Raw genomic sequence first — 12,300 nt, forward strand, 5'->3', positions numbered from 1 at the left:
TCATGGCGCCTGTCTCTATTGAGACATTAGGAGCAACAGCAGTTATTACTATGAGTATCTTGACCTCAGAAATTACATCAGCTGGATTTTTTTTTTCAATCTATCAGATGTCAGAAACTACGAAGCGTTCCAAGTGGGAAAAGAAAAGACCTAACCTCCCAAAGCAGCCAAAATTCAGCTAAGCAATGAAACCAAAGTAATATGTTCGCTCCGACCCCTCTTTACCCTGCTTCTTTCTTGTTCTTCGTGAAGTAGGGAGTATCTTAGCCTCTTCATAGAATGACAGCATCTCTGAGAAACTATCATGAATGCACAGAGGCTAGCACTTCTTTTGACTAAACATCACCAGTACAAGCATGAAGACTTCTGAAGAGCAGATTCTCAATGGTTGTGTAAACAAGAGGCCCGAATAAATCATTTGCTTTAATTTATATTCTCAAACATTCTTGAAAACCATAAAGCATAAGCAGAGGCAAGTATGTGTCTTTTACATTTACAAAGAGGGAGACTAACCAGAGAGTAAAGCAAGTCAAAAACTGTAGGAATTTCAGCTATCTCCCTAACAATGTATTAATGTTCTGAGCCTCTATTAGTGTGGTGTTTTTTGCATTTCTAAGGACACTCTTATCCAAAAGTGATGTTATTCTCACCCTGGATCACAAAGGTGATGTGAGGATTTCCAATATTTATTTGAGAAAACAAAATTTTTGCTCCTTAATTTGACAAACAGCAAACTGTGTGTGACCCATGTTATTCACATACTTACATCATGAATCTAAATGGCCTTTCTGTTGAAATATTTTAAGAACTGAAAATTGGGGGAAATAAGTCAACAAGTTACTGATGCGTATCAGGAACACAGATTGACTGGCTTCTCCACCAACAAAGTGAACAATGGGCTTCAGACCACACTAGGGGCGAGATGAGCGGCTGGATTTGGCCCTGGGGTGTGCAGTGGCCGAAGCAGAAGGCCCAGCAGTGGCTGAGGGTACAATGCCAGGCCGGGCTGAAGCAGAAGGGCGAGCAGCGGCTGAGGGTGCAGTGCCAGGCCTGGCTGAAGCATAAGGGCCAGCAGCGGCTGAGGTAGAACTGCTAGGCCGGGCCGAAGGAGAAGGACCAGCAGCGGCTGAGGCAGCAATGCCAGGCTTGGTCGAAGCAGAAGGGCCAAAAGCGGCTGAGGCAGCAATGCCAGGCTTGGTCGAAGCAGAAGGGCTAGCGCTGGCTGAGGCAGCAGTGCCAGGCCGGGCTGAAGCAGAAGGGCCAGCACCGGCTGAGGGTGCTGTGCCAGGCCAGGATGAAGAGGAAGGGCCAGCAGCGGCTGAGGCAGCAGTGCCAGGCCTGAGTGAGGCAGAAGGGCCAGCCCTGGCTGCACCTCTGTCTCCGGTGCTCTCTACCTCCTCTCTCCAAGCCTCCTCATACTGTGGCAGGAAGGCAGTATGACCCGAATCCTTGACCTTGGCCAAAAACTGCAGGACTTTCATCTTGCTGGTTTCTGTGAGCAATTTAGGACCCCACAGGAACTCATAGCGAGGGGGATCGCTGCCGGGCACCTGGCGGTACTCCAGATACCCTTCCCGCACCAGATCTTCTGTGATGAGCTTCCTGGGCTCTCCAAAGATGAAGTGACTTCTCCCATCATAGATGCCCAGCATATTCAGGAACTTCCAGATCTTCTCCCCAGGGGCGTGGTTGCCATTCAGGTAGATGACACCCAGCAGAGGCATCAGAAGACCATTCTTCGGCAGCCCCCAGTCACCTCTCATAGACTCACTGTCGCTGAGATCTAGGTTGCTCACCAGGGTATAGCAGTGACTGTTGGGCCTGACTTCCTTCAGCACCAGGCCAAACACCAGCTCCATGTGCTCAGAGGCCCGGCTAAGGATCTCAGGGAATTGCTCCCTGTACCTTCTAGTGACTGCCTTCAGCATTTCAGACCTCTTAATGAGTGCCCTCATCGTATACTTACACAGCATGTACTGCACCAACACCTCTGCCTTCCAGGTCAGAAGATCTGTATGAGAGCTCTCAGCAGCAGCTGAGGCCTGGGAGGAATTTTCCCCTTCCTGAACTTGGCCCTCGGCACCTACACCAGATCTCGAGCGTGCTGCGTGCCCGACACCAGATCTTTTGCGTATAGCCCCTGCAGCAGCGCTGGTGGTGCCTTGGGCTCCCTGAGGCCCCTTGGAGGTGCCAGCAGCAGACGAGCTTGAGGGACCGCTCTCTGAATCAGGAGGGGAGGAGGAGGTGGTCTCTTCTCCCCCAGATGTGGTAGCCTGATCATGAAGACCCTGGGTCTCAGCCCGGGCCTGGTGACGTTTCTCACGAGCACGGTGCTTACTCTTCTGCCCACGAGGCATGATGGCTGTGGTCAGGGACCGCAGGCACGAGTCTGGGCCAATAGACAGGAGGTGTGGGCACCTGGAGGATGGAGAATGAGCTGACATGAGCACCTTAAAACAGGGAGATTCTGCATTGGCTTAATCAAAGGCCGCCTCTGCAGGTGTCCTTGAGGACTCTGCCCTAGGAACCCACAAGGCTCCTGTTGTCCTGCTTAGCCTTTCCCCACACAATCCCACAGAGGAAGAATAGAGGCCTTACTTTTCCTCTGCGACCTCTCAGCCCTGCTTTGGATTCACTCAGGTGACAGCAGGTGCCAGCAGTGGGGTTTTCTAAGTTCTACTTCAGTGTTATCACGTCAAGTCCTGGCGGAGCCTTGGCTTCCCTCTGCTACACTGATGCCGACACTTTAGACATCCCCATGATCCAGAGGTAAGTGAAGGGATGCCTCAGTCCACCTCCCTGCCAGGAGATAGACAACCAGTGCTGAGAGCTCATTAGGGTCTTTTCTACCCTGAGTTCACTGGGATCATCATGCGAGGTCCTTACCTCGGCTCCTTAAAACATTGGGCACCATTATCCATTTGCGGGCTGCTGTCTGCACCTTCAGACTAGACATTTCCCCTCCCGCAGACTTCGTATAAAACAGTAAAGAAGGTGCTGAGCCTCACAGCCCTTCCCTGAGATTTCCTGGGCTGAAATCCGAGGGCTGGGATGGGTGCACTGAGCACTCACTCAGGTTCCTAATTGAGCTCCTGGTAGAGAAGCTCAACTTTCCCCTGAAGCGATGACTGCTTGATAGTAAAAGCCAGTCACTCTGTGTCTCAAAAGCAGGAAGTGAAGATGACCTTATCTTACCAAACACGGTCTCCTGAGAACAAAGTCTGGTGCAGGCAGGTTGATGTCCCTGTGGACCCTCACAAGATCCCAATTCAAGGTCTAAAACATTCTTCTGCTTCTGTTTTCTCCTATATGACTTTTTGGAAATAAATTTATTTTTTACAATATTACAATATTAATTTATAATATTGTACCAGTTTCTGCCACACATCTGTATGAATCAGCCATAGGTTTATCTTATGTCTCCACCATCTTGAAACTCCCTCCCACGTCACACCCCCCTTAAGTTATCACAGAACACTGGCTTTAAGCTCCCTGGTCATAAAACTAATTCACACTGGTTATCTATTTTCCATATAGTAATATGTACCTTTTCAATGTTACTCTCAATCTGCCCCTCCCTCTCCTTCCCCCACTGTGTCCATGAGTGTGTTCTCTAGGTCTGCATCTACAGGCTGCCCTGCAAATAGGTTCATCAGTACCATCTTTCTGGATTCCATATATATGCATTAATATATGATATTGGCTTTCCTCTTTCAGACTTAATTCACTCTGCATAAAAAAACTAGGAATAAAACTATCACATGAGCAAACAATGCCACTACTGGGCATATATCCTGAGGAAACGGTAATGGAAACAGACACCTGTACTCATGTTCACTGCAGCAGTCTTTACCATGGCCAGGACACAGAAGCAACCAAGGCCTACATTTGACTCATGACAGGGTGGAAGATTTCTCCCTCTGCTGACCACTCCATTCAGACCAAGACCCTGGCTTCCCCATTAGCCCACAATGGGATTCAACATGTATCCTTGAGGTCTCCCAGGGACGAAGACAGGGAGATGTGGTCCAAATGACGTGGTGTGGAACATCCACAGCCCCCAACGTTCTCACCATCCACCAGGAAACCGCAAACCCTCCCTTGCCAACCTGAGGCTGCCCCCACTGACCTGGTCTTCACTTCCCTGAGATGTCCCGGGAAGTGTCATGTCAAAACGCCTGATTCTCCCAGTCCTGAAAATAGGACTGGCGCTTTATGTGGCTCCATTTCTTATGGGAGGAGCCCCCATCCTTACTAGCGTCACAGCCATTAATATTGTTGGGGACTAGGTCCCTTCGTTGACCTGGGTCTATTCCATTAGAGCAAGGCTCTCACTTCCCCAAAACCAGCTCCAGTGGACACCAGGGGGCACCACAGTAGGCCAGCTCTACCCGGGGCCTCCTAGAGCCCAGTAGAGGGGGGCCGCTCAGACTGGCCCCCTTGCAGTGTCGAAGTCTGCTCATCAGCCCTCAGGGCCCTCCTCTAGGACCTAGAGCTTCTCCGGGGGTAGAATCCGGGCCTACCCCCCACAGACCAACGCCTTAGCCTGAGAAACTCTAGCGCACATTCAGCCGATAGCGCTGAGGGACTCATAAGAGCCATATCACAGGGGTGGGATGTGGATGGGTCACTTTTATTGCTGGGAGGGTTGGGAAAGTCCCTTCAGCTCCATTCAGGTCCTCACCTTGGTTCCGGACGAGTCCTGGACACTAGATGTTCAACATCGTTAATCATCATATGAATGCAAATTAAACCCACAATGAGGTATTATCTTACACCTATCAGAAGGGCTATCATCGCAAAGGAAGAGAAGTGACAAATGCTGGTGAGCATGTGGACAAGATCTGTACACTGTTGGTGGGAATGTCAATTGGTGCAGCCACCATGGATAACAGTTAGGAGGGCCCTCAAAATCTAAAAACAGAACTACCAAATGACCCAGCAATCCCACTCCTGGGTGTATAGCTGAAAAAAAAAAAAACCCACTAATTTGAATGGTCTCTGTCAGGTACGCGATGCTTGTCTGAGTCTAAGGGTTTCCACTGCTCGTCTCCCCTTCCCCTCCAGCCTCATCTACTCTCTGCCAGGGAGCCCTCCCCAGTCCAACCTCTCTGGTTATTAAGAAGGCACCTGTGTCTGGCAGAGCCAGTGTGAGATGAAGAGTTAGTCCTTCCCAGCCACCAGATAATCAGGAGTTTTGGCCGGACGTTTGAGTACACACTGAGACAGTGAGGAGTCAGACAAAAAGCACAGACTGTGGCACTGAAATGGATTAATAAGGAACTTAGTGATGTGGCCAGTGACCATCCAGCACAATATTCTGCAGGTCCAGTTGGGGATGATACATTTCATTGGCAAATCACAATTACGAAAAAGAATGGCAGCCCATATCAAGGCAGTGTATTCTCTGTGACAATTCATTTCCGTAAAGACTACCCGTTCACACTACCTAAGGGTGCATTTGCAACAGAATTTATCACCCAGACATGAACACTAACGGCGGCACTCGGCTCGCTACTCTAAGATCACTGTGGTCTCTTGCTTTCATGATTTCTAGAGTTCTGGTGTCCATTTGTTCCCTGCTATGCGATCCGAATCCAAATGATAGCGTCCTCAGTGCCAGAGGTTGCATAGATCTATAAGACAGACAGAGATAAGTACAACAGAATTTCTCAGGAAGGTACTCAGAAGTATGCCATGTGATGCTAACGTAAAAGTCAGAATAACCTGCATTAAATCTTGAGTAAACTTTAAATTACTGTTTAAAATGGAAAAAAAATCCACTAATTCAAAAATTCCATGCACTCCAATGTTCATAGCAGCATTACTGACATTTGTCAAGGTACAAAAGTAATCTATATGTATACAACGTATACACACACACACGCATGTGTGTGCGTGCATAATGGAATATTACTCAGTCATTAAAAAGAATGACCTTTTGCAATTTTTCAACAACATGTATGGAGTTGGAGGGTATTATGCTATTAATCAGTAAATAGTTGGATGGTATTAATGAAATAAGTGAGACAGAGGAAGACAAATGCTGTATGATACCACTGACACGGAGAATTTAAAAAATAAAACAGACCTGGGAAATGAAGCAGACTCACAGATACAGAGAACAAGCTAGTGGTTAGCAGTGGGGAGTGGCAAGCAGGAGGGGAAGGTCAGGGACAGAAGATTAAGAGGTGCAAACTAATATGTATACAATAAGCAACAAGGATATATTGTACAACAAAGGGAATATCGCCAATATTTGTAATAACTGTAAATGGAACATAACCTTTAAAAACTGGGAATCACTTTGTTATTCATCTGTAATTTATAAAATATTGTACATCAACTATGAAAATGAAGTGAAAGTATTAGTTGCTCAGTCTTGTCCAACTCTTTTTGACCACACAGACTGTAGCATACCAGGTTGCTTTGTCCATGAATTCTCCAGGCAAGAATACTGGAGTGGGTAACCATTCCCTTCTTCAGGGGATCTTCCTGACCCAGGGATTGAACCCAGGTCTCCTGCCTTTCACGCAGATTCTTTGCCATCTGAGCCACCAGGGAAGCCCACATCAACTATACCTCACTTTAAAAAAATCTATTCTCTCAGGAACTTTCACATATACTATACAGTATTATTAACTATGGGGTTCTCTGGTGGCTCAGCAGTAAAGAATCTGCCTGTTGATGCAGAGATGAGGGTTTGATTCCTGGGTCAGGAAGATCCCCTGGAGAAGGACATGGCAACTGAATCCAGTATCCTTGCATGGAAAATTCCTCAGAGAAGGCTGGCAAGCTACAATCCATAGGGTTGCAGAGAGTAGGAAACCACTTGGTGACTTAACAACGATTGACTACAGTCACCATCCTGTATATAATATCCCTAGGGCTTCTTTATTTTGCAAGTGAAAGTTTATGCCGTTTGGCCACTTATACCCATTTAATCCATCCTCCAACCCCCACTTGCGGCAACCACCAATCTATTCTCTGTGAGTTCATTTTTCAAAAATTTTCACATATAAGTGAGATTATATAGTATTTGTCTTTGTCTGACTTATTTCACTTAGCATAATGCCCTCAAGGTGCATCAGTGTTACTGCAAATGGCCAGATTTCCTTTTTTTCTTTTATTGGCTAAATAATATCTGAGTGAGGATGAGTGTTTGTGTGTGTCTGTGTGTGTCTATGTGACATTCTCTTTATCCATTCATCCATTAATGGACAGTTATGTTGTTTTCATAATTTGATTATGGTAAATAATGTTTCAACGAACATGGTGGGGGGGGGGTTCAGATATCTTTTCCAGGTGTTGGCTTCATTTCTTTCAGCTAAATTTCCAGGAGTAGAGTTGCCAGATCACATGGTAGTTCTATCTTCAATTTTTTTATGAGCATCTATACTGTTTTCCTGGAGAAGGCAATGGCACCCCACTCCAGTACTCTTGCCTAGAAAATCCCATGGATGGAGGAGCCTGGGAGGCTGCAGTCCATGGGGTCGCTGAGGGTCGGACACGACTGAGTGACTTCACTTTCACTTTTCACTTTCATGCATTGGAGAAGGAAATGGCAAGCCACTCCAGTGTGCTTGCCTGGAGAATCCCAGGGACAAGGGAGCCTGGTGGGCTGCCGTCTATGGGGTCGCACAGAGTCAGACACGACTGAAGTGACTTAGCACCAGCATACTGTTTTCCATAGTGGCTGAATCAATTTACATTTTCATAAACTCACATTTTCTTTAATAATTTAAGTATATCCTAAATGCAAGTTACATATGCTTCTAAATTTAAAAGGTATATATCTTTGAAATTTAGGAATGAGAGACTGAATACAGTAAGCTAGACCTGTAACTGAATCACTTTAAAATTTTGTTCTCTTCTTATCCTATCTTAGTGTGGGGTTTTTTACATTACCAAGGATACCCCTATTCCAATGCCATGTAATCTTGCTCTGGATCACACAGATGATTTAAAATTTTTCAGTTTGTATTTCAGAAAGCGAAATTCTTATTTCTAAATCTGGTAAACAGCAATAAATGTGTGACCCGTGTCATTCATAAGCTTATGTTTTGAATCTAAATAAACTTTCTACTGAAAAGAAAATCACTTGAAAATTACTGCCTCACCCCCTGCAAGAAAAGGGTAAGTCGAAAAGTTATTGATGCATATCAGGAACACAGGTTGACAGGCTTTTCTGATCACAAAGTAAAGAACGGATTCATACCACACTAGAGGTGAGATTGAGTGGCCAGATGCAGCCATGGAGTAGGCACTGGCCACAGAAGGGCCATCGCCGCCCAGGGAGAAATGCAGCTGCAGCTCTGGCCCCGGTGCTCTCTACTTCCTCTCTCCAAGTCACCTCACAATAGGGGCAGGAATGCAGTGGGGACAGTATAGTTGACCTTGGCCAAAAACTCCAGGACTTTCACCTTGCTGGTTTCCATAATGGCTCTCGGACCCCACAGGAGCGCTCTCGGATCCCCCTATAGCGAGGGGGATTGTGGCCAGGCAGTGTGAAGAGAAATGAATTGACAAAATGTCAGCCTCAGACTGGGAGGAGTGAAACATTATGGACTCGAGCGCAATTCAGACCAGGCTCTACACTCAGTTCTGTCACTTTTATCAGCTTGGAGAATAGAAGTTCTTTGTCTGCTAAGTGAATTTGATAAGCCTTGTCTTACAGAAGTATCAGAACATATATAGCTTGTGTACAGCACCTGGCACTGCAGCTGGCAATGTTTAGGTCTTATGACACTTATTTTCATACCAGAAAGACAATCTATGGGAATTTCTACCTTCATCTATGGAAATTTTTCTTCATCCAGGAGAAACTAGAGACTATGTGGTCTTCTAAACAAAGAAAGCTAAGTCAATCAAACTGCTGCTTAGCAAGAAACGGTAGGGCTTCCCAGGTGCCTCAGTGGTAAAGAATCTACCTGACAATCAGGAGATGTCAGTTCAGTCCCTGGGTTGTGAAGACTGGCAATCTGGGTTGTGAATTGGCAGTCCACTCCAGTATTCTTGCCTGGAAAGTTCCATGGACAGAGGAGCCTGCCAGGCTACTCCATGGGGCCACAATGAGTCAGACATGACTTAGCAACTAAACAAGTAACCCTAAGTAAATTTAGAGGCAAGCGTTTTACCAGGATGCAACGCAAAAACTTATAGAATTTACGTCAAGGACCAGTAACTGCCCTGCCTCCCAAAGCCCTCCCGACAAAACACCCTGATTTTCATGTATTTCACCACCACTAAAATCTAGCCCCGCCCAGCAGGTCTACTAGATTACACTCGAGATACCCTCATGTTTGGAGTGTGCTGGGGCTCCTTCCGTTCAGGGCCGAGTGCCAGCACAGTGACGTCTCAACATCCCATCACAAAGGTGACAATAATACGCATCAAATACCTGGTTTGTGGACTGTGTTCACCTGCACTGGGGCAGGAGCACTGGACACCTTCTGTTCTTTCCCACAGGCGGAGATTCCCTCTGCTTGACTCACAATCTCAGGGTAACTGTTCAGGGCAGCTTCTCATTTCAGTTTCAGCCTCCCAAACCTGAGGCCCACCATCTAGGGGTCTGGGCCCAGCTCACCATTATCACAGATTCATCCAGCCCACCACGCAGCCAACTTAAAATGACCTCCCAAGAAGGAACAAGAACGCAAAGATGGGATATTATGATTAGCTTTCCAGCCCCACCTTAGCCTCTCACAACTTAAAAGGTTGGGAGTGTTGGTGGAACACAGTGAAACAGTTGCCTCAGACCTCACTAGGGGCTGGAAGGACTGCTAGACATGACTTTGGAGCACACACTGGCCTTGGCACGACTACAAACCCTGACTGCAGCTCGGGCTCTCTCGTCATCATCTCTCAGAGCCTCTTCATAATGGGGTGGGAAGGCACTGGGGATGTTACCATTGACCTTGGCCAAAATACCAAACCTCAAAGTTTTGGTTTAAGAGAATAAAGGCTGAGAGAACTTATACCTCACTGCTCTCATCCCAACTCCCTCCCCAGCATCCTCCCTGCTTTTGGTCACCTTCCTTATGGAATCACTGCTCATATACTCAAGACATCTACAGGCAGGTGCAGGGTCTCCTTTATCTTTGCATCACCCTCACCAGCACAGAAGCTTCTGAAGAGCAGATGCTCAAGTAAAGATGGGCATAAAGGAGCCACCAAGCAAGGAATGTAGTTTCTTATTGTTTATTTTTATTGGCATTCTTGAATAAGCTAACATCTAAGTGTATCGCTAAAGGTACTACTGAATGTTATAAAGAGAAAGACAAAGGTGAATAACATAAATCAAAACTTGACTACAGCTTACTGTTCATCTGTTTTAAAACAACAACATTCTTTCACATTTCCAAGAAAATTCCTATTCCAAAGCTATGTTATCTTGTTCTGGATCCAAAAAAGATGAAGAATTTTCTGAATTCTACTACACAGTGCCAAAACTCTTACTCTTAGATCTGACAGATAACAACAAAACTGTCATTTGTAAACTTGGATTCTGAATCTAAACAAACATTCTAGGACACGAAACAACATTTGAAAGGTAACAGGGTAAAACAGGAGCACAAAAAAGAGGTATATTATGACCTTTCCAGCCACACTTTATCCTCTCACTACTAAAAAGGTTGGCAGTATTGGTCAAAGTGAAGAGGCTGCCTGAGATCTCACTGGGGGCTGGATGGATCGCTGGGTGGGACCTTGGAGTGGGCAGTGGCCTTGGCAGCAGCATGAGCCTTGCCTGCAGATCTGGCTTTGGCTCTCTCTTCTTCATCTCTCAAAGCCTCCTCATAATGGAATGGGAAAGCACTGGGGTCGGTACTATTGATCTTGGCCACAAACTCCAGCACCTCCATCTTGCTGGTTTCAGCGTGGGCTCTTGGGCCCCACACAAACTCATAGCTCAGGGGATTGCTGTCAGGAACCTGACGATACACCAGGTACTTCTCCTGCACCAACTCTTCAGTGATGAACTTCCTGGGCTCCCCAAAGATTATGTGCGTCTTTCCATCATAGATGCCCAGAACATTCAGGAACTCCCAGATCTCTGCCTCAGAGGCGCAATTGCCATTCAGGAAGATCACACCCAGCAGAGGCATCAGAAGCCCATTCTTCGGCACCTCCAAGGTACTGCCCAGCACCCCATCTTTGGCAAGGCCCTCCTTGCTGACCAGGGTATAGGAGTAACCATTCGGCTTGACTTCCTTCAATTCAAGGCCAAACACCAGCTCTATGCGATCAGTGGCTTTCTTGAGGATTTCAGGGAACTGTGCCTTGAACATTTTGCGGACAAGCTTTAGCATATCTATCTTCCTAATGGGCTGTTTCATCTTAAACTTCTCTAGCATGAAGTGCATCAACACTCCTGCCTTCTTGGCCAGAAGATCTGGAGGAGTGGTCTTAGCAGAGGCTGAGGCCTGGGAAGAATTTTTATGTCCCTTAACTTGGCGCCTGCCACGTGCTTTAGATCTTGGGGGTGAAGCCTCTGCAACAGGAGAGCTAGTGGCTTCAGCTCCCTGAGGCTTCTGGCCTGCATCAGCAGTGGGGGGGCCCGGGGGCGCACTCCCAGAAGTAGGGGCGGGGGAGGCAGCAGCCTGAGCATCCCCGAGATCCTTGGTCTCCATGCGTGCCTGGCGGCGTTTCTCACGCGCACGGCGCTTGCTCTTCTGCCCCCGAGGCATGACTATCAGCAGGCACAGCAGGCAGGGGAGCAGGCAGGCAAGTAGGTGATGCTGGCACCTGGAGAAGGGAAGATGAGTGGATGAGCTCCTTCAGCATGGAGGGAAGGCTGCTCTGCCCGTTTCCTGGAGAGCCCTGCTCCAGGAACCGCTGGCCTCTTGTTCTTGGTCAGCCTATCCCCTGAGAACCCGGTGTAAGAAGTGAGCGCGCGCCAGCCTCAGCCTGCCTGTGGCTGCCTCCAGGGACAGCAGAGCCTGGGAGTGGGGCCCCCTCTGGGTCCCTTCATTCACACACACAACTGTCACATCAGCTCTTAGTGGGGCCGGGACCCCTGCCATGTGCCACTTGAAAGGTGATGCCTCAAAGCTCCCTGGGACCCATGAGAAGGAACTGAGTCATGGACACTAGGGGTGGATGGCACTGGCAGTTCTGGGGCCTGCTCTGTCCTGAACTCGGTTCTCCACCATTCAGGGTCCTCATCTTGTCAACACCAAGGCCGTGGGCCCCTCCCTCCTGCCTCTGGTGCCGCCCCTTCAGGTGAAGAACCTCAGCTCCCTTAGAAATGACACAAAGAAATGAGGAGGATCAGGCAAGACTCTAGCGTTCATTTGATTA

The 12,300-nt window shown here is 47.5% G+C and overlaps 2 protein-coding genes and 1 pseudogene across 2 annotated transcripts; 1 reads left to right on the forward strand and 2 right to left on the reverse strand.

Moving 5' to 3' along the window:
• Nucleotides 1-911: 911 nt before the first annotated feature.
• LOC138071499 (melanoma-associated antigen B2-like) lies at nucleotides 912-2,357 on the reverse strand. Its single transcript, XM_068963023.1, has 2 exons — nucleotides 1,243-2,357; nucleotides 912-1,050 (listed from the first exon to the last, which is right to left on the reverse strand). Exons 1-2 carry the CDS (start codon nucleotides 2,355-2,357, stop codon nucleotides 912-914), a joined length of 1,254 nt encoding a protein of 417 aa, XP_068819124.1.
• Nucleotides 2,358-3,772: 1,415 nt separating this feature from the next.
• LOC138071858 (ubiquitin-conjugating enzyme E2 D3 pseudogene) lies at nucleotides 3,773-5,703 on the forward strand (annotated as a pseudogene).
• A 4,970-nt stretch (nucleotides 5,704-10,673) lies between these two features.
• Nucleotides 10,674-11,687, reverse strand: LOC138071541 (melanoma-associated antigen B1-like). Its single transcript, XM_068963066.1, has one exon. It carries the CDS (start codon nucleotides 11,685-11,687, stop codon nucleotides 10,674-10,676), a length of 1,014 nt encoding a protein of 337 aa, XP_068819167.1.
• Between the last annotated feature and the right edge of the window lie 613 nt (nucleotides 11,688-12,300).

Source organism: Capricornis sumatraensis, chromosome X, assembly GCF_032405125.1.
Source record: "Capricornis sumatraensis isolate serow.1 chromosome X, serow.2, whole genome shotgun sequence".
Taxonomy (NCBI): Eukaryota; Metazoa; Chordata; class Mammalia; order Artiodactyla; family Bovidae; genus Capricornis; species Capricornis sumatraensis.